The sequence below is a fragment of the Pseudorca crassidens genome, chromosome 19 (genome assembly GCF_039906515.1).
Source record: "Pseudorca crassidens isolate mPseCra1 chromosome 19, mPseCra1.hap1, whole genome shotgun sequence".
Classification (NCBI taxonomy): Eukaryota; Metazoa; Chordata; class Mammalia; order Artiodactyla; family Delphinidae; genus Pseudorca; species Pseudorca crassidens.
Genome location: NC_090314.1, coordinates 33,759,194 through 33,781,226, shown reverse-complemented (window position 1 = coordinate 33,781,226; position 22,033 = coordinate 33,759,194). Strand labels below are relative to the sequence as shown.

General features: G+C 51.6%; 1 protein-coding gene across 1 annotated transcript; it reads left to right on the top strand.

Annotated features, from left to right (window-relative positions):
* The first annotated feature begins 486 nt into the window (after positions 1–486).
* On the top strand, positions 487–948 carry CCDC182 (coiled-coil domain containing 182). Its single transcript, XM_067714744.1, has one exon. The coding sequence runs from the start codon at positions 487–489 to the stop codon at positions 946–948; it is 462 nt and encodes a 153-aa protein (XP_067570845.1).
* The last annotated feature ends 21,085 nt before the right edge of the window (positions 949–22,033 follow it).

The window sequence follows — 22,033 nt, the reverse complement described above, 5'->3', positions numbered from 1 at the left end:
TGTTGTTGTTGTTTAGCATTTTAGAGCTAGAAGTGAGATTACACATCATCTCTTACAATGTCCTTGCTTCACTGGTGAGGTACTGAAGCCCAGAGACCCTTCTGAGACCATCCAGGCCCCTTGCTGTGTGGGAGACCACCCGGCCTGGCCTTGCTCTGGCCAGTTAACTTTGGTGTGTCCCTCAGGACAAGGAATGATTGAACTCTGGTTCTGGAAGGGCAATGAATTGATGGGAATCCACATCTCAGGGTGCACAACTAAATAGTTCTTGAGTTGATGAGCAGATGAAGCTCAGGATAACCAAGCAAGGAGGCTACCATATGCAAATGAGTGGATTGTGGCTTTCCTCCTGATTGGCTGGAGAGGCCCTGATGTCACAATATGTGGGGTTTCTCCACTCCAAAGGATTGTGTCTCTGGCCCCCAAAAAATTCACTCACCTGGCTGGTCCCTAGCTCCCTCTCTTTGTCCAAACGGAGGCGACACTATGGAACCCCTCTATCAGGCTGGGTCCATTCTCATGAAGGTGAACACCTTACAGGGGAAGAAGATGGTGGAGAGTGGTCTCCAGTCTGGAGACTTCTCGCTCCCCCAGTTGTGGCCCTCCTGCGTCCTGCCGCCAGCTGACCTGGAGATCCTGCAGCAGAAGGTGGCCGGGGTGCAACGGGAGCTGGAGGACTTCAAGAAGGAGGCACTGAGGGCCATCCATTGCCTGGAAGACGCCTTCTGCAAGATGAACGGGACCCTGGCGCAGCAGGAGGGGCAGGCGGCCCACGTGAGGCAGCGGCTGAGGGAAGGGGAGGACCGGGGCATCATGCGGAACAAGGTCCTCACCTTCCTGCTGCCCCGCGAGAAGCAGCTCCGGGAGCACTGCAGGCGGCTGGAGCGCCTGCTGCTGGGCGGGATCTGCGCGGCACTGGGCATCCCCGGGAAGATCCAGGCCAACTGAGGCCCCTCGGGTAGAAGCCACATTCCTCACCGAGCAGCCGAGTAGAAGATTCGTTTCGATAGAAGGACAAACCCTGAGTTTTGATAGATTTGCTCCCCTTCCCCATTTCCACTGCTTTCCTTCTACCTAAATAACACCTTGCTGAGAGGCGAAAAGACCCAGTACGTTCTTTCGGTGAAGCTCCGTTCACCCAGCATCACCCAAGAAGGAAGCGCTCCAACACTAAGTCTTTGAATGACACCTGTGACTTTCACCTTTAACCCTTTTCCTGTTTGTAATGGTACGACTGCTCAAATGTATAACATGTTTTTGTTTTGTTTTTTTTTGCGGTACGCGGGCCTCTCACTGTTGTGGCCTCTCCCGTTGCGGAGCGCAGGCTCCAGACGCGCAGGCTCAGCGGCCACGGCTCACGGGCCCAGCCGCTCCGCGGCACGTGGGATCCTCCCGGACCGGGTCACGAACCCGCGTCCCCTGCATCGGCAGGCGGACTCTCAACCACTGCGCCACCAGGGAAGCCCCCATGACCCATTCTCAATGGCGACATCCATCTATCAACCATCTACCCTGAAGGGCTGCATCCCTACTCTAACTTTAGGTAGTTTCTACTTTGGAAGGTTTAGCTGAAGTGGTAACAATAATGTTAATACTAGTAATATTACTACCACTATACTATATAAACTATACTACTAGTTTATAGTTATCAAGAACATGATATAGTCTAAGCAGCAGGCTTGGCCCTTTGGAGGTGGGTACTATTATAACCTTCACTTTAGGACTTTGAGAAAACCAAAGCTCAGAGAGGCTAAGTAACTTGCCCCAGGTCACACAGCTGATACATGATAGAGTTGGTATTTGAACCTAGGAATGTCTAATGTCAGCAGCTGTGCTCTTAACCACTATGTATTATTTCTGGAGGCTAAATACTTCTTGAATAGATAAAATATGAGAGTACTGAAATTGGTGAGGTGAGCTTTGGGAGAAAGGATTGTTTTGGCAGTGGGGTTGGAGGGGGGTAGAATTCCTATACCCTTAAACCTTGTGGGAGATGTGTGCGTGTGTGTGTGTGTATGTTTGCAAATGTATCTGAGAAGGAAAACTTGATTGGCCAACTATAATAAGAGTTAAACAATTAGCTGGCCTGTCCAGAAGAAAGTGGATCTAATGCTAATTCCTAGGGATCTGAATCTCCTGCAAGCTCAGTTTGTAATCAGCCTACTCAGAAATGACGGCGTTCATGGGAATTCTGAGAAGAGGGGGAGAAATGCTGCTCATGATTGGTGCCCACAAAGCCACACCTGGAGCGTCTGTGCTTAGGTCTGGCCCAACATTTTAGAGGGTCCTAGACAGCCTACGGTGCGCCTCAGGCAATCCTGAAGAGGGGGCGTGATTGAAGGACCTGGGGACTTGGCCGAAGAGGCTTGAGGGGACACCTGATTATGTGTCTGGAAGGCCTGATGGTGTTTGGAGTTTGTGGGGCTAGTAAATGTCACCTCTCTTGTCCCTGGGAAGGAAGCCGGGAGGCAATTGACGGGTAGACACAGGAGCCAGGCAAACGGAGACAAAATATCACCTTTATCGCGGAGAAAGCCGCTCGAGAAGGTGGTTTAAACCCTGTGAGCCACGTGGGCTGGCCTAAGACCTCAGCCCTGAGCCTGATGCGGTCTCCAGGCACAGGTGCATGCAGAGGTGGACATCTTCCTGCTACTGTAAACCAGATAGCGTGACCTCTCTATGAAGAAATAGCTCAAGAAAGAGGAAGGGGAGAGCCGTGCAGGAGCTGACCTTCTTCCCAAATCCACCAACTCAGAACGTTACTTCCCTTTCCTGGGGAGAGGAGAGAGTGAGGGGAAGGAGAGCCAGGAACACTGCTAGGGTGGAGGTCCCTCCATAATGAAAGAGGAATGGGAAATAATAGTCCCCCTCTTAACAGAAAAAGGGTTAGACTGAAGCCATATTGTTCTATAGGGTGGCACTAGCGACAAAGGCTGGATGCTAGCAGGAGGCCGATTTCAGCTCTATGTAAGGCACAAAAATAACATTGGATGCTCCTGTGTGTCTGTGCAGTAAAGGGTTGACTCAGCAGGTGTGGGATGTTCAAATCTTGCACATTTCAGGGAGAGATCTAACCCCCTGACCAACTCCTGGGAGATAACCTCTAAGCCCTTGTAATATGCTGCCTGATAAAAGTGTTTCTGTTTACCTGGGGCCTTGGGCCACGCCAGATAGTTTGTGCTAACAGTGAGATTTTAGGTGGGGACCCTTGGCCAAGCTGTATCAGTTTGACTTCTGTAGAGACTAGAAACTAAGTAACTAAGGTCAGCCGTGGAGGAGTGTTCCATGCTTAGAGATTAACACCCATAAAATACCTGGACACCGAGACAGGTGAGCTTCCCTGGTCAACACTAACACACCACTGCTGGGGAATCAATCACTGTGCACACAACTCCCTCCACTGGGAGAGGACAGCTGGAAGCTTGTGCCTGGTCTCCCCTGAACTCTCCCCTGTGCTCCTCTGATCTTTGCTAATTAAGTAAGTCAGAAAGAGAAAGACAAATACCGTATGCTAACACATATATATGGAATTTAAGAAAAAAAAATGTCATGAAGAACCTAGGGGCAAGACAGGAATAAAGACACAGACCTACTAGAGAATGGACTTGAGGATACGGGGAGTGGGAAGGGTGAGCTGTGACAAAGTGAGAGAGAGGCATGGACGTATATACACTAACAAACGTAAGGTAGATAGCTAGTGGGAAGCAGCTGCATAGCACAGGGAGATCAGCTGGTGCTTTGTGACCCCCTGGAGGGGTGGGATAGGGAGGGTGGGAGGGAGGGAGATGCAAGAGGGAAGAGATATGGGAACATGTGTATATGTATAACTGATTCACTTTGTTATAAAGCAGAAACTAACACACCATTGTAAAGCAATTATACTCCAATAAAGATGTTAAAAAAAAATTAAAAGATTTAAAGGTAAATTTGTAAAAAAAAAAAAGATTAATCTGCATGCTTTTGCTGTAATGAACCATAGTCATGGGCATAACAGCTTTCCTTAGTCTGTGAGTAGTTCTAGTGAATCACTGAACTTGAGGATGGTCTTGAGGACCCACGATGCAGTGTCAGATGCACTTAACATTTCATCCTTCTTACCCTCACAATAACCTTGTGAGCTAAGCGCTGTTATCCCCGTGACAGATGAGGAAACTGAGACATGGAGAGGTTAAGTAACTTGCCTAGGAGTACACAGCAAGACTCCAGCGTTCCCTCTCCTGACCACCACCCTACACCAAAGGAAGGGATTGCAGTCAAGGACTGGAAGGTCCCTTGGGGGTGGCCCCAAGGCACTCCAATTCCAAGGAGGTGAGTCATCCTGGAGTAATGAGGAGGAGGAAGTGCTAGAGAAAGAGACAGGGATCTGGTGGATTTCCTGTTTAGGAGAGCTCAGGTGCGCATATGCCCAGGTTGGGTTAGACAGGTGTCCTACCTGGAGACCGCGAGAAAGCCTAGGTGTCCTTTCATGGTCTCCCTGCTGCAGGGCTTCACGCTTGCTCCTCCTCTATCAAGAGCTTTCAGCTGCAAGCCACAGGGTACCCATACTGACTTCTTTGAGGAGTCTATTTTTTTTACATAAAAAGACATCTGAAGTCGATGGTCGGTTCAGTAACTCAACAGTGACAGAGCTCTGGGTTGGCATCTTGTGATCCTCTTTCTTCCCTCCCTCACGCTGCCCTTCGTGGTCACACAAGGATGGCTGCAGGAATTCCAAAAATGTGTCATCACTCGATGACTACCAGGGCAGGAAAGAAGTAGCAGAACTTTCCCTGCGAGCCGCCTTTTCATCAGAGAGGAAACCCTTTCCCAGAATCCCCCCAGCAGATTTTCTTTGACATCTCTTTGACCGGTCTTGGGTCCCTTGCCCACCCTAAACCAATTATGAACAAAGAGGAAAGCAATTGCCTCAACTCAGCCCCTGGGCCTGGGCACCTCTGCTCCCCAAGATCTGAACCAAATCAAAGTCCACTGCTGACACTGGCTCTGGGGAGGTGACCAACCCCAGTTTCCACACCTCAGTCTTACCTCTTCAGCTTAATTGATAACGAGGGCCAGGAAGAAGACAGCTCTGGGGACAGCATGGCTGGGCACAGTCGGACAGCATGGCTGTCACATTGCTGCTGGAAGCATGGATTGAGGTCTGGGAACTGGGGAGACGGGCTGGATGGAGATGTGAGTGACACATCAGTGCTGTGGGTGTAAATCTGTCTCCTTCACTTACCCCACACTCACCTGCCCTGAACCCAGGCTTCCCCCTTGAAGTCAGAGGCTTTAGCTGATCCAGAGAGTGCCAGGGAGACTTGGCGATCCCTCAGTCCCTAAAACAGGCAACCACTGTTAGAGATCCTTATGTCACCACCGAGGGTGACAAGCAAGTCCTGTTTTAACTGGGCCTGTCTCTGTTTGAAAACTGAAAGTCTCATATGCCAGGAACCCCCTCAGCCCTGGCCCAACTGGGATAGTTGGTCACCTTGCATTAGACATAAGCCACTATGGGATGATCAAGGCGATGCTGTGGATGGGGTGAGACACAGGAGGCCAGGGCAGGAACAAAGATGGTGGCGACTGTCTCTGCCAGGTTGGTGCACCTTTGCTTCCTTTTTTAACCAGAGGCAGCAGCAGTCAAGCTTACCCTTGACTTCATTTCTCCTCCCGGCTCTCAGGTCCCTGCCCACCACCTCAAGTTAGCGAGGAGATTTGAGAGCGAGGCCTTTTCTGAGCAACCTTTGAGATCCTTGTGAGGACAGCTGGGATTCCCGATTAGGCTGCATTTCCCAGTCTTAGTCCCGGCGGGCAGAGGACTCCATGGTAACTTAAAGAGCCCAGGGTCTGTGAGTGTCACCGAGAAGAGGCAGGTTTTGGAGTTTTGGAGAATGGAGCTCCTCACTCCAGCTCTTCTCCAACAATAAAGTTTCTTTGAAATTCTAAAACAAATAGACGACAAAATAACAGATGGTTTTCTCCCTGCCTATAGCTGTAGTTCTCAAAGGTCTGTAAGCGGCAACGCTCTGCTTGCCCCTCCCGAGCAGTCCCAGCAGTCAGGGGGCTGCTGAGGTTTTAGCCTCGTGGCTCCGTCTTAGGAAAACCCATAGCAGGCAAGGGAGTCCTCCCCGGGACCCCAGGTCCTGTGTCGGCTGCAAGCTGAGACGCTTGGGCGAGCATCAAGGTGGCAGAGGTGCGGAAAAGCCGAACACAGAGCGCCTGGCTCGGAAAGGTTACTGACCTCAGCTGCCACGCTTCAATCTCATCTTTTCTATTTACCTGACCCCAGAAGAGAGCTCTGGGGGGCAACGTGGCTGGGCAGAGGCGGGCGCTATGGGTGAGAAGCAGGAGTATGAGTTTGGGAGTTGGCTTCACGCTAAACGTAGAGCGTTGCCTCCTGGTCTGATCCGATCCTCTCCGTAATTCCTGGAGTGTGAAGAGCCGCAAGCTGCGAGCATCTTTCCTGACGTTCACCAGGTATCGATCTTTCCTTGTTTCCCCTGGAAAAACAGCTTGGGAGTGTTTCAACCTGTTGAGTTGGCACGTAAACCAGTCTTTCCACTCCTACGGTTAGAGAAGTGAAAACGTAAGGCCATACAAAACTTGTCCATGAATGTTCATAGTACTATTCATTATAGTCCCAAAGTGCGACAACATAAACGTCTATCAACTGATGAGGGGTTAAATAAAATGTGGTCTATCCACGTAACAGAATGTTGTTTGGCAATAAAAAAAAGGGATGAAATACTAACCATGATGCAATAGTATGCTTAGTGAAAGAAGCCAGTCACAAGAGGCCACATATTGTATGACATCATTTATATGAAATGTCCAGAAGAAACAAATCTATAGAGACCGAAAACAGATCAGTGGGAGCCTGAGGCTGTGGGGTTGGAGGAATCGAGTGACTCCTCATGGGTATGAAGTTTCCTTCTGAAGTGGCTAAAGTGCCCTAAAATTATTGTACACTTTAAATAGGTGAATTGTATGGGATGTGAATTATATATCAATAAAGCTGTTTGAAAAATAAAGTGCAAGTTCAAATACACAGTGGGAAGAAAAGAAGCGATGCTACAATTTATAGTTCAAATCCCCTTTAATATTGAGAGATATGAATCAAGACTGCAATTATTTTATCTTTCTTTTTATTTATTTATTTATTTTGTGGCGCACGGGCTTAGTTGCTCCGCGGCATGTGGGATCTTCCCGGACCAGGGCTCGAACCCGTGTCCCCAGCATTGGCAGGTGGATTCCCAACCACTGCGCCACCAGGAAAGCCCTGGAATTATTTTAAATTGTTTTGAGTTTATGGGCATTCTGGAGCCGCATGGGTTCCCAAATTTATTTGGGTTATATATGTGAAAGGTGCCTGATTCAGAAACTGGCACATGACAGGTGTATCACAGATGATAATTGAATCAAAATGGCAAGTAAGGCACAGAAATGTTGTGATCGATGACCTTGATTGACCTGCACCATCTAAGAAGTCTCAGGAGTGTGGCAGCATATGTAAGACATTCTTTTGTGCCCAACTCTATGCTTGATCCCCTTCTCCAGGCACATAGGAGATGGAACAGCTAGAGAGAGGTCAAGTCGCAAGCCTCCCTCCCACCTGGAAGACATCTCTGATGGGCTAAAGGGCAGCATCAGAACCATGTTGCCCAAGGTGCTGTTGACAGCTGTCATGTGACTTGTCGTGTGAGCTATCACGTGACAGGAGGTGGTAGAGGGGTCTTATGCTCTTCATACGTCTTGTCTCTGGCCTGCCTTCCACAAGGCTTTGCTCTGGTGAGATTTCTTGGTTGATCTCTTGCTCATCTCACCTCTTTCCTTTTGAATCCCTTTGAACAGCAGGAGAGGGTAGTGGACAGGCATGCAGGCTCTGCAGGCAAACCAGCCTGGTTTTAATACCGACTCTGCCCCTCAGTTCCGTATGGCATAGGGATGCTCCTTTGCTCCTTGAAGTGCTGTCCAATAGAACTTACTGTGATGATGGAAATGTTTTATAAGTCTGAGCTGTCAATATTGTTGTCACCAGCCATGACTGACTAGTAAGATTTAGGAACTGGATTTTAAATTTTATTTAATTTTAGTCAGCCATATGTGGCCAGTGGCTACAGCCTCAAAGCCTGTTTCCCCATATCTCCCAATGGGATGATGATGCTACCTACCTACTTAGTGGGATTGTTGGGTGAATTAATGGAGGAAACGTAAGTATGGCAGGTTAACTGACTGGGATTTTAATTACAATTTGACTCCGCATCCCACAGATAGGTTATGTTCTCTGCTTCAGGGACTCTTGTTTGTGGGGTCCCAAACAGACATTGCCAGAAACACAAAAGGGAACCTTGGAGGGCTTCCCTGGTGGCGCAGTGGTTGAGGGTCCACCTGCCGATGCAGGGGACACGGGTTCGTGCCCCGGTCCGGGAAGATTCCACATGCCGCGGAGCGGCTGGGCCCGTGAGCCATGGCCGCTGAGCCTGTGTGTCCGGAGCCTGTGCTCTGCAACGGGAGAGGCCACAGCAGTGAGAGGCCCGTGTACCGCAAAAAAAAAAAAAAAAAAGGAACCTTGGCATTTGTGCTTGGAAGTGTAGAGCGTGGAGAGAAATCACGTTGCGTCAACTCAGAGTGCAAGGTGATGGAAGCAGGTGCTTCTGAGTGCAGAAGGTGGAGGAGGCCAGCTCCAAGGGAGAGGCCAGACTGAGACCCGGATTCGCTGGTCCACCCCGGCTGTCGGGGAGCTCGGGGCCCCCGTCCTCAGGCTGCAGCTGGCTGAGTCTCTCTCTGTCTTCCTTGGGGTCACACTAATAACCACAAACGGGGGGTCCTTTAGGAGACAGCTGGCGTATTGTCGTTCAGGAAAGCAGTCAAGCCAAAGCTCACTGGGGCTAAGGTTTAAAACCAGGGTCCAAGGGCTTCCCTGGTGGCCCAGTGGTTGAGAGTCCGCCTGCCGATGCAGGGGACACGGGTTCGTGCCCCGGTCCGGGAAGATCCCACGTGCCGCGGAGCGGCTGGGCCCGTGAGCCGTGGCCGCTGAGCCTGCGCGTCCGGAGCCTGTGCTCCGCAACGGGAGAGGCCACAACAGTGAGAGGCCCGCGTACCGCAAAACAAACAAACAAACAAAAAAAAACCAGGGTCCAAGCGGAAATGCCACCTTCCTGGACCAGAACAAGTACTCAGAGGAGAGGTTGCAGAGTGTGAAGTTCAGAGCTTGGGAGCAATAGCCCCAGAAACAGAGCGTACTGGGAGTAAGCAGAAGAAGTTTCTGTAGTTCACCCTGGAGAGCCCACAGGTTGGGGAGTCCTGCTGGCACAGAGTGGACACCTTGACCCTCAGATATCCGTCCTTGTAGAAAATGTTCTCAAAGATGCTCTGATGACCTGGGGTGAGAGGGAGACCCAGAAGGCAGCGCTGTCCCTGAGACTCAGAAAAAGGAAAGCAGCTGGTTCTGGTGTCTTTGGCTTGTCTGTCACCATCCTGGATGGTTACCACTCCAGGAAGGGCTTGGCCCCATTTTTGGATTTGACAGTTCTGGTGGAATCAAACCTGTCTCTGTGAAATAAATGAGGTCTCTCCAGGGCAGATCAATATTTAATGTGGGGTTTAAAAATACCGACTCAGGAAATGAGTTTAAAAGTGGAGAATTTGCCTTAGGTAGCAGTTTCTGAAATACAGTGGTATCAGGGGACAGATTATTCAAACTCAAGCCATGGATAATATAAAAACAGTTGAACAAGCTGAGTTCTGCTTCCTGTGCATCAGTGACTCTGAATCCCCCAGTTTTTTGTGTGCAACTCACAGAGGATTAATGTCAAATTGGAAGAGACCATCTACTGTGAGAGCATCTACTCCAGGGACAGCCAACTCCCTGGACTGCTGCCTCCGCCCTTACCTGTGGCAGACATCACTAATCAACCCCAGGCCTCTTTCTTCTTCAGTTGGATGCAGACTCATATTTTTTTCCCCAACACCACACTCTAGGCAGCCACCATCTATCAGCCAGAGTGCACCTGATGTGAAATATTTTTCCCATCTTTACCTAGTCCAAATTCCTCATTTAGCAGAGGGGTTACACAGTGAGTTAGTGGCTGATTTAGGAGAAGAGCCCAAGAGAGACTATTTTTCCCCACATGAATGCTTTAGGTGTTGGGGTTCCATCAGGGATCCTTTTATTGACCCTTTGTGAGCAACATGGGGCTTTCCTTGAATAGTAGGTTCTAGAGATAAAATTATAAAATTTCAGAGATAGAAAGCAGCTTAAAGATGCTCTCGGGACCTCCCTGGTGGCACAGTGGTTAAGAATCCGCCTTCCAAAGCAGGGGACACAGGTTCGAGCCCTGGTCTGGGAAGATCCCACAGGCCACAGAGCAACTAAACCTGTGCACCACAACTACTGAGCCCGCACTCTAGAGCCTGTGAGCTACAACTACTGAGCCCAAGTGCCACAACTACTGAAGCCCACACACCTAGAGCCTGTGCTTTGCAACAAGAGAAGCCCGTGCACCACAGCGAAGAGTAGCCCCCGCTCTCCTCAACTAGAGAAAGTCCATGCACAGCAACAAAGACCCAACACAGCCAAAAATAAATAAATAAATAGATAGATTTATTAAAAAAAAAAAAAAAAAAGGTGCTCTCGTTCTGCTTGTTCCATCATGGGGAAATTAAAACTCAGAGAGGTCAAGTGACTTGCTTAGAGATGCACAGCTGGTTGCTCTTTTCTCTACATCTGGAATATAGCTCTTATTCTGAGGCCTTGGACAAATCACTCAAATGTTTGGGCCTCCATTTTCCTGCGAGAATCTCAGACTTGCAAAAGGTGTCTGTTTTAAGCAATGTGCAGAACCCATTTTTGACCCAGTTTGATGTTTACATAGACACCCTCAGGTTTACCTTTCTAATAATATTTTGTGTGGCTGACGCAAAAATTGGTTCGCACGGCCTAAAAAAATAGTAACTGGGAATCTAGATTTGTGATAGGCCACAGAAAGGTGTCTGAAAATCCTTTCAATGATTTTACAGCAGGAAATGATGGTTTCTAAGACAGGAAAGAAATCTTCTCTTCCCAGGATGGAGGCCCAGGGAGGTGGCTTTGCAGTTTGAGGTTTAACATATAACATTTGTGGTCTCCATTGCCTCATTCACAAAATGGCAATGATGATACCTGTCCTCTCCACATCAGAGGCAGATTGTAAAGCTCAAATGGAATAATGTCTGGGAAGGGGTTTTGAAAAATAAGGGATTATGTGACAGGCCAAGGGGGTGGAGGTGAGGGTCTCAGGAATGGGGGTGGGGAGGGTGGAGGAGGAATAAGACCCTGCCTAGGATTCATAACTCTGGCAAGAATTTCCATGCCCTCATCACACTAGGTGCTCCTGTCAGATTTAAAACAACTTCTGCTTTACTGTCCGAGACACGATGTTTCAGGAGTGGCAGCCCAAAGAAACGCCACATTTGAAAAAGGTTGCTTTCCTGAATTTGCCACTGGGTATTATTTTTATGCCACTGTTCTGTCATCCAACTTCAAAATATACATCATATTTATATTGCCTCTGCTGAGCATATATTTTTATGTTATTGCTTACCGTGTGGGTGACATCTGGGTATTGAATGTCTGGAGAATTGGACCCGGTTGTTGCTTTTTTATTCTTCCTTTCGTAAGTGCTTGCTCTGATGTATTAATCTTTACAAAAGGAATGAGACAGGGACACATAAGCATTCGCACTCACACACACACACTGATCACATTGCCATTTTATCTCACTTTGCGGGTGTGTGGCTACATTTATAAGAGCCGACAGATCTGAAATAGGTGTTCTGAACAGATTCAGGTGGGGAGTGATGAAGCCAGCAGCCTCCTGGGGAATTGGTTGAGGGAGTGAGGGAGAGAGAGCCTTCTGGCTCTGCTTGTGAAGGACACACCAGGCAAGAAGCATAGATGGAACCATTGTGAGTCTGAGCTGGAAGGGACCCTGTGGATATATTTATATGTCTATAAAAATACAGACATGTGTTTTATAGTTATTTTATATCTTATATCTCCGTATATCTATCCAGCACCTCACATAATTCCTGATCTTGGGCTCAACAAATTGTTATTGAATTAAGGAACAAAAGAATAGTTATTTATTGAGGTTGGACTCTGTGCAAGACACTTTACATGCACTTTCTCTAAGCCTCCCAGCAGCCCCACAAAGTAATTTCATTTTCTCCATTTTAAAAATAAAGGAAACTGGGCTCCTCAAATAGTTAAACACAGAATTGTCGTATGACCCAGAAATCCTACTCCTTTTTTGGGTATATACCCAAAGGAATTGAAAACAGATACTCAAAAAAAACAAAAACAAAAAACAAAAAACCTCAATGTGAATGTCCTAGCAGCACTATTCACAATAACCAAAGGTGGAAAAAACTCACGTGCCCATCAACGGATGAATGGCTAAACAAACTGTGGTCTAGCCACACGATGGAATATTATTCAGCTGTAAAAAAATAATGAAGTGCTGATACATGCTACAACATGGGTGAACCTCGAAAATATTATGAATCAAAAAAGCCAGACAGACACAAGAGGTCACATATTCCATTCTATGAAACGTCCAGAATGGAGAAATCCATACAGACGTAGAGCAGGGTAGTGGTTGCCAGGGGCTAGAGGCAGGGGTGAATGGGGAGTAACGCCTTAATGAATGGAGGCTTGGCCTGGGAGTAATTAAAATGTTTTGTAACTGGATAGAGGTGATGGTCGCACAACACTGTGGAGGTACTGAATGCCATTGAACTGTTCACTTAAAAATGGTTAATTTTATGTTGTGTGAATTTCACCTCAATTTCTAAAAAAGGAAACTCAGCTTAGAGGGTATGGTAGCTGTATCACAGTGGCAGCCCCAGCTGCTCTCCTCCTTGGGTCCAGGCCATTTGCCCTCTAGCTCGACAGGCCTCTTCCATTCTGACTTGGGCTCGGCCGAATGATTCTTTGGCTGTGTGACAGCAGCAAACTTAAAGGAGAGGCTTGAAGAGCCCACATGTGTTTCCACTCACTCTCTTGGATTTAAATACCAAGAGAACAATCCCGGACCAGCCTTCTGGAGGTGGAGGACGAGGGACCCCGTGGAGCAGAGCCGACTTATCCCAGCCCAGGCCACCCTACAGCAGGCAGCCCGCAGCCCACCTGCCCACTGCCTGCAGACGCACCAGCGACCTCGGCCAAGATTAGCCAAGCCTGGCTCACGTCAGTAAAACAGCCCAGGCTACTTGTAGATGCATGAGAAATAACAGCTGATTGTTGTTTTAAGCTATTAAGTTTTGAAGTTTTACGGTGAGAGCTAACTGCCACGGGGAGGCGACAGGACTCGCCTGAGGTCTCACATCTAGTATGAAAACGTACAACTGGTTCCAAAGACTGGTTCTAAAGGCACTGCTCCACTCAGCTGTCACCTTCATTTTACAAGTTAAGAAAATGAGACTCAGAAAGGTTGAGGGTCGGTGTCGAGAGAGTAGGAACAAGGGCCTGGGGGTTGGGGGGTGAGACTCATTCTTCCCTGTCCTTGGCAATGAAGGAACGTCACATACAAACCCTCGCAGCCTTCCTCCAAACCCCAACACAACGTCACGGGAAGGTGTTGAAATGCTGGTTTGGTTTCCAATGTGCGTTTCACGTGGCGGCTCTGTGGCTTTCCATCAGTTTCTGCAAGGCTGCTGTCCTGCCCGGCACTGCCATGGGCTCTGCCTTGCTGGTGGAAGAGTGAGAAAGATAGCTTGTCTGTGTGTTATTCTTCTCCCCTAAAGCATTGCCCAGGCACCCTCATGACTCTTCAGGAGACTTAAATTTTGTGAAGCAGTGAGTTGCTAGAATGATGCTTGCTTGACCAGCTGTGGAAACAGGGTCCAGGGGAGGATGTGCAACTCACACAGGCCATACAGTTTCATGGGCCAGGATCAAGATACTCCCTGACATCCCTTTCTTACCAAGAGAATGATGAAACTATCAGTGTCCTCTCACCCCCTGGAAAAAGGGTTCCTTGTTTCAGGAAGAGAGGCCATGTTGATCTGCACAGTCAAGTGCAAGAGGGGGCAGGGAGAGGAGAGGGGGAGGAGGTCATGGTCTTGGGGGAAGGAAGAGCTTTCTCAGGGGGTCGAGTGTGTCACACCTGGGCTGTGGGATAAGAAAGAAGTAGAAAGGAGGATGAATGGGATTTTGGTAGGTGCTGCTGGGGTCCATGGATGTGAGTCTCCTTTAATGAGTCAGGAATGGCATTTACTGTGCTCGGGGTCAGACAGTGCTCTGAGATCGAGCCACATGAACCCAAACTTTGTACAGGTTACATCCGGCATGGGGCCCAGCCTGTTGTGAACTGGAGATGAGAAACGGGGATTCAATCTCCAATTCATATTCTGGCCATCATCCTGGCCACCAGGGTTTGGAAAGAGGTTTAAGAATATGAGGATTGCCCTCCCACTGCCCACTTAGAGTCCCTGGGGCCCTGCCTGCCCACAGGGCTCTGTCTGTCCCCTCCTCTCTGGTATTCCGAAGCTGAGATCTGAGGTCACCGGGCTCTCAGCCGTTGACCTTGACGGGGAGGACTGAGCCCTGTGCTCCCTCCTTGTGGTGGCTGCTGGGTCACTTTGAGGATGGGGCTTCTCTGGTCTTAGTCTCTGAGTCTCACCAGCATGGGCGAAGGTCCACCCACAACCCAGGCTGAGCAGAGGAGCCAGAAGTGGGCACAGAAAGTGCTTTCTCTTTCCTCATCATCATGTCACATATGCTCACCTGGTACCCAACGCCCACACTCCCTCCCCTAAACCTCACACCGGATCTCATACACGCATCAGTCCACGTCTCATAGTATAGGCCACACGTGTACCGTGTACCCACACACACCACCAGTCGTACACCACATCAAAGCACAGGCTATGCAGATGTGCCATACAGCACGTGTCACATATGCACCCCATCACCCACAAACCACACCCACGGCACACCCACACTTCAACACGCTGCCTGCAAGTGACCCCCACAATGTACCACCTATGAGACACACCCATCACACCCCAAACACACCTCTCACCCCGCGCACACACTTTATACTCCTCCCAGCCTGTGCCCCGCACCTACAGTCTCTATCTCTCCCCCACCGCACACACCATCTGCTGTATCCCGTAACCCACCCACCCACCCTGTTCTCCTTCTCATTCTAACCAGGCCAGAAACTGAAAGGTGATCCTCTCCATGGCAGGAAGCCCCGGCAGGCAAGGTGAGGGTGGAATGCATGCAGGTAAGCAATTGCATGCTTTGGGCATCAGATAGGCACCTGGCTACAGTGGAACACTTTATGAACTTGTGGAATTTGTGAAACTTTATTTAAGTCAGATGATCCTTTTCTCCTCCCTGAAAAGTAAGGCCGCGGGTGCAGTGTTGAAGGGGTCACTGTATGGTCAGAGGACTGACAGGTAAGCAGGTTATGACAGAGCCTTTCCAGAGCTCTGGGGGCCCAGTGCTCGCCGGCCACGAGCATCTTCCTGGGCAGACCTTGTGGAGACCCAGACACAGAGTGACGTGCATCTGCTCTGGGACGTGTACACTAGCTCGGGGGCCAGGATGTAAAGACAGAGCACTGACAGGTCAGCCTGCTAGGGAAGTTCAAGTTCATGGGCAGAGCAAGGTAGTGATGGAGAGGTGGCCTCCACAGCTAAAGACTGGGCTTTGACGGCAGAGGGACCTGGGTGTGGGTCCTGGCCCTGCCACTCCGTGGTCCTCATCTGAAAAGAGGGACAACAGTAGTACCCACAGTAAAGCATTGTTCTGCGGACCAAACCTAAATGAGATGACCCACACCCCTGGTACTTATTAAAGACTCCGCGAGTCTCAGCGGCCGTTATCATTCTGACTATTACTATCATTTTCTTTGGTGTCTGGTCCCTGAGGGGACAGGAAAGGACGAGACCCAGCGCTTAGCAGAGGGGTCAGCCTTGGAGAAGGAAAGAACAGGTGGGAAGGAGAAGAGAGAGGGGAGGACAGAAGTTTTGAGGTGGAGGAGAGGGGGGAGACACGAGAAAAATGGAACTGAGTTGGCGGGTGTGGACTGGTGGTTCTCAGCCCTGGCTCCTGCTAGAACCAGTGAGGAGCTTTAATAACACCCCGGCGCAGGCTGCACCCCAAGAACCCACGTGGGGCTGGGAGGGCCCAGGCACTGGTATTCGGGAGAGCAACCCTGATGATTACAAGGTGCAGTTAGGGTCGAGAGCTCCCGGTGCAGTTTAAGGCTCCACGTTGGCCTAAGGCGGTCAACCCCATGGAGCCTCTGGTGGGCATTCCCCAGGTGTACTTGGCCTCACATTTGACAGTGCCCCGCCCATGCTTCCCTCCCTGATCTAAGAGATCCACGGAGCAAACTCCAGCTACAGACCCATCCTGTCCCCGGGAGCCCTGTGTCCTTAAGTGAGGGGGACTCTGCAGCTGGCCTGGCTAAGGGGTGGTATGTGGGAGCAGATAAGCTGTGTGGACTTGGCCTCCTGGACCTGAAGGTGACCTCGAGCAGGCACGTGGCAGCTGGAGGCTTGGGGCCCCTGTGGCAGCACGTGGCCAGGAAAGGACCACAGGAGATGGACCCAGCGGGTACACAGGCCTCGCTCGCCACGCTGCCTGTCATCCTGGAAGCTCGCCCGAGCTCCTCGGCCTTGGCCTCGCCCACCTCACTTGCCGCCTTCCCTGGTCTCGCCTTCTGAGGTGAGCAACGTTGAACTCCCTCAGTCTCTCCGGCACACGGTGCTGTTTCCCGGCTCCGCGCGTAGGTCACAGGCCTCAGGCCTGCTGACTCCTCCATCCTCCCAGGCTCAATCTTGCGGGAAGCCCTCCTGGACCAGCTCTCCTCCCTGGCCCCTGTGCTTCCATAACACCTTTTCTCACCTGCGTCTCAGCCTTTTAAACACTGTGGTGCTCTCATCGGACGATAGGCCCTTCGGAAGAAGTTTCTGGGTTACACTTAGGAAGTGGTATCCCTAGACCAGACACCTGTAGGCGCTCAGTTAAATTTGTGGAGAGGCAAGCAAGAGGGAAACATGGGCAGGACACTGTCAAAGGAGAGGCACGTTCTGCTGGGTCCCCACCTCCTCCCGTGTGAGGCTCATGGTCGCACACGACAGACCACATCACTGCTCTGAGGCCCCAGGCCCGGGAGACTCTGCTTTCGCACCATATGACCCTGCTGGGCTCCTCCCAGCATCCCCCGCGGCTCCTCCTAGAGCTCCTGCTTTGGGGACAAAGAGGCAGCAGTTCCTTCGGTCTGGCCAAGCTCAGGATGGCTGAGACAGGTGGTAGCCCCCCTCCTGCCTAAACAGAGGCAATCAAGCCTGTCTTTTTCTGTGTGTTAATCAATGCCCATGACAAATGGGTCTGCGGGGGAGGGAGCCTGCCCCAGGCATTCTGCACTTCAGTTGTGACAACAGAAAGAGCTGGATTCATTAAACTATAATGCACTATTTGAGCATATTTCCCAGTAACTGGATCCTGCAGGAAGGGGGCTCTCAGGGCCTTCCCTCTCATTAGGGGAGGCGGCTTAGCCCTTCACCGCAAGCGCAGATGGAGTTGTTCCACAGCCTCCTGGTGTGGCCAGGAACGGCTCTCTGTGTGTGCTCCACTGACCAGAGGGCGAGCGGGGCTCGCGCGGTTAGAAGAAGGACGGGGCGGCAGCACGTGGTCTTTGCGGGAACATGTGGGTTTTGGCAGACCTTCGCCGCCAGCAGCAGTGTGACTCTGGTCCTCAGTTTCCTTGTCTGGAAAATGGAGTCTGCAACACCTTCCCTTCTGGGCAGTGAGGGATCAACAAGACAAAGAACAGGAAACCCTGAATCCACCCCGGGCAGAGAGAAGGCATTTCATGAAATGCGGCCAGCACAGCGCAAGGCCTTTCTGTGCACACGGGTGCGGAGGGGATAGGAAGCTGTCCCTCTGTCCTCACAACAAGCGAAAAGCTGAACAAACCAAAAATCCACAGTGCTTCTCAGAGCCGGCGCAGCACTGAGGTCACTGGGCACACCGCTGCCCCTGAACTGGAAAGAGACAGGTGGACACACAATCACACCTTAGCCACAGAGACTGCTGCGAGAGCCAGGGCTGGGGTAGGGAAACTCGAACTGTAGCTGGCGAATTGCCGGGGGCTCAGTGTGGACAAGCCGGAGAGATAAGAACTCCGGAGGGACCCCACGCTATTGTGAGCCTTTCCTCTAGGAGCTCTAGCAAGTTCCTGTGGTGAAGATTGGAGAAAGGCACCCCGCATCTCTGCTTCCTGAAGGGAGAGGGGAAAAGAAACCATTCTGAGACACTTTGGAGAGCTCTGTTCTCAGCGAGTCCTGCCCTTGAGAGAAACCAGTCAACCAGAGCCTAACCTGGGGGCTTTATCAGAGCCTGGCACACCTGCGAGAAGGGAAAAACTCAACTTTAGCCCACTCTAGCCTTCCTGTCCCACCTAAGGGGGTGAGAAATGACTGAGAAGAGCTTGTGAAGGTCACAGCCCGGGCGCGTAGGCTCACTAAAAAGCAGAGACCTGGGCCTGGGGCTACAGAACGCTTCCTCCCGCCCCACACCCGACCACCAGGCCCCTCAGGACCCAGACCACCATCCTGACGCAGGGCTGCCGGGTCCATGTACAGATGAGGCCCACAGGGGTTAACGGGTCTGACAAGGGCCCCCCAGCTAGCAGAAGGGGAGGCAGGAGTTGGATCCAGTCTTCTCACCCCTGAGCCACAGGCCAACAAGGCACTTGCTCCTGCCCTGGAGCACCTTAACCTGAAATTCTGCTCCCTTCCCAAGCCGGCTGGACGCCTTGGCCACACAGGTAATCCAAAGCAGCTGGACCTGTGTGGCTCTAAGCCCCCTGTGGGGAAGCTAGGGCGCTTTGGGCACTGCTGTTGGAAAGAGGTCTGCGTGGTAGGTCACACCCCATGCTCCCCTGGGTCACATCGGCTCCAGGGAGCTGAGGCCCCATTCCAAACCCTGTAAGGGCCGAACCCTACTGCATTCTGGACGTCCAACCCGAGACCCAGGGGCCGAGGGATGTGAAGATCCCCCATGAGAGCTCAGGGTCTCACAACTCAGCTTCCTGGAGCCAGGCCTGAGCCCACAGCCCCTCCCGCTGTCAGCACTTCATCAGGCCAACCTGGTGGGACAGATGCAAGGACACCCCTGCCCCGGGGACCCAATGCCCACAGCTGATCCTGCCAGGACTCAGGGACAGCCTTTCTCCATGATGTGGGAGATGACCTTTGTTGAGTGCTTCCGGAAACAATTTGTGTTTGCTGGCAGAGGTGAGGGGAAAGAACTCCAGATCTTCCATCTACTTATGTGGGAATGAGAGTAAGGAGAGAGCGTGGGGTTAGGAGCACAGGCCCTGCTGCTGCGCAGTCTGGATTCAGTCCTGTTCCAGCTGTGTGACCTTGAACGAGCTCTCTAGTCTTGGTTTTTCCTTATGAAGAGTGAGAATAACAATGATAAACAATTCATGGGGACTGCTGTGCAGATCAAGGCGGGCTGTTGACAGAGCCTTAGGTCCTGACACCAGGAGGTGATACACAAGCGTTAGTATTATTAGGGCTGGGAGCCTTTTTTTCTGGGACGTCATCAAATAGTCAGAGAAGAGTCCACGATAAAGCGGTGCTCCTGGGTCTCCCTGTCCCACTGACTGTGTGCTGGGTGACCTTGAGCCAGTCACTTGGCCTTGCTGGGATGAGCTTCTCCATCTGTGTCCCATCCCATCGCAGGAGTGAGCTCACTGGCTGGGCCCGGCGGGGGCAGGGGAGCAGCCTAAGCCCTCGGGAGGCACCACACGGCCACAATTCAAGATATTGTTGTTGGTGAGCCTGACACTTCCTGACAGACAGAATGAGCCGTCTGAAGTGAGAGTTTCATTTCCGTTGCTGTCCGGCTTGGCCATCTCCTGGGGAAGGCGCATGAGTGACAAGCTATAATTAAAGCCTCAGCTTCAGTCTGAGTGGGAGAAGGACAGTCTTTTGGTCAAGCCCATGGTGAGGACAGACCTGCATTTCCACCTGCATGTCTCTGGGGCCTTCTCCCCGGTTGCTCCGTCTGTCTGCTGGAGCGGGCCGCCCCGTCCTCACAACCTTTACTGACCTGGCAGGAGTTCCCCACGTTCTCGGGTTCATCTGCCCATCTGCCTGGCTCGCTGAGAAGCCTGTGGAGCCGTGGAGCTGCTCTGGAGCCCTGCGGAGGCCTTTGTGTGGAGATCTGAGGGGGCTACCTGCCTGGACAAGGGGCGCACGGGTGATCAGCAGCGGGGAGAGCGAGGCCTGGGTCTGGGGACAGGATTGCTCTCTCTGGGTCCTGACTGTCTGCGGCGCTGGGCCGTGCCTTGTGCAGGGTGGGTGTGCCATTAGCCAGAGGGCTTCTGCTCCTCCCAGGAGCCCCTGCCAGCCGGGGATGCCTGTCCAGCCAGCCCTGTCTGCCCCTAGGTGCGTCCGGCCTGAGATTTCTTTTCCTCCGGGCACCTCCCCCTTGGCAGTGTTTTTCTCTCTCTCTGGACTCCTGCTCTTTCATTTGTTCAACATGTTTTTCTCAGGGACCTGCGTTATGCCCCTGAATCACAGCATGAACAAGACAGATGTTTCCCCCAGCTTCCGGAGGGGAGAGAGCTATCAGTGGACAGGGGCGGGCAGCTCAGGGCCCGCCCAGAAGCCCCACACAAACCCGGATCTCCCCCGAGCCTGCTGGGTGACGGGAGCAAGGCTGTCCCCTCCCCACACGCGGGCACGTGGCTCTGTAGACGCGCTTCCTGCTTTAGGACCTACCCACAGAGCCCCACCTCCCGCCCAGGGAGAGAATTTTCTTCTCTCTCCCCAGCCTGGGCCAGACTGTCGAGGCCAGTGGGTCATGATCCTATCCACGTCCTCCTCCCCAGGCCATCTTGACCGGCGGCCTGTTTCTTCTAGCTGTGATTTCTCTGGCTGTTCCTTCACAAGGAAACGGTTCCTATTTTACGCTGAGGGCCTGGGTATCAAGCAAGGAAGGCTGGGGTGGTGGCCCTGGCCGCCCTGCCTGGGGCATATGCTTTTCCCGCAGACTTATTTATTTGTTGCACAGGTCCTCTTGTGCTTTTCTTCGTGCATTTGTAGTCACCTCATGAAACCAGAGCGTCCCCCAAAAGCAGAAACTCTTCCTTCCACTTCTTTAGGGTCCCTTCCTGAAGTAGCACACGGGCAGGGGCCAAGTACCAGAAGCGGGCTTGATTCTGCGCGGAGGGGTCACCAGCCACCCCACCCGCCCTCAGGAGTTGACAGCTACAGACCGCATCACCCTCTGGCCCGCTGTCTCATCCTTCGGTTCAGCCATCGGAGACACTGTGGGGACACTTGGAGGGAGGGCTCAGGGCACTGATTGGCCCAGCTCCCTCCTTGAAGGGCAGTGAGGGGCAGTGGCTGGTCACTGCTGCTGTTGGCAGGTCCTGTTCCATGGACCCCGCTCTCCCAAGACTCCAATAGCACAGGCCCCTAGAGGCCTAGGGGTGCCCACAGCTGCCGACGTCAGTGTACAAGTTTCCTGGGGCTGCCGTAACAAAACAGCACAGACCAGGTGGCTTAAAACAATAAAAATGTATTCGCCCACAGTTCTGGAGGCTAGAAGTTCAAAATTAAAGTGATGGCAGGGAGGAGCTCCCTCTGAAGCCTGTGGAGGAGAATCCGTTCTTCCGTCCTCCCGGCTTCTGGCGGCTGGTTGGTGATCCTGGCGCTGCTCGCAGTGTATGCAGCACTTCAGTCTCTGCCGTCCTGGTCACTGGGCGTTGTCTCCTTGCATCTCTGTGTCTCTCTTCTTCATATAAGGACAACTGTCACTTTGGATTAATCTCATCTTTGCTAATTACATCTGCAATGACCCTATTTCCAAATAAGGTCACATTCTGAGGTACTGGGGGCCAGGGCTTCAACAAATCATCTTTGAGGGACACAGTTCAACCCATAACACTCAGGGTTGCTTCCTTGTCCACTGTCAGTTCCCTTAGCTCTGCCCCGAGCCTGTTAAAGAATCCTTTCGTTGAACCTTCTTCAT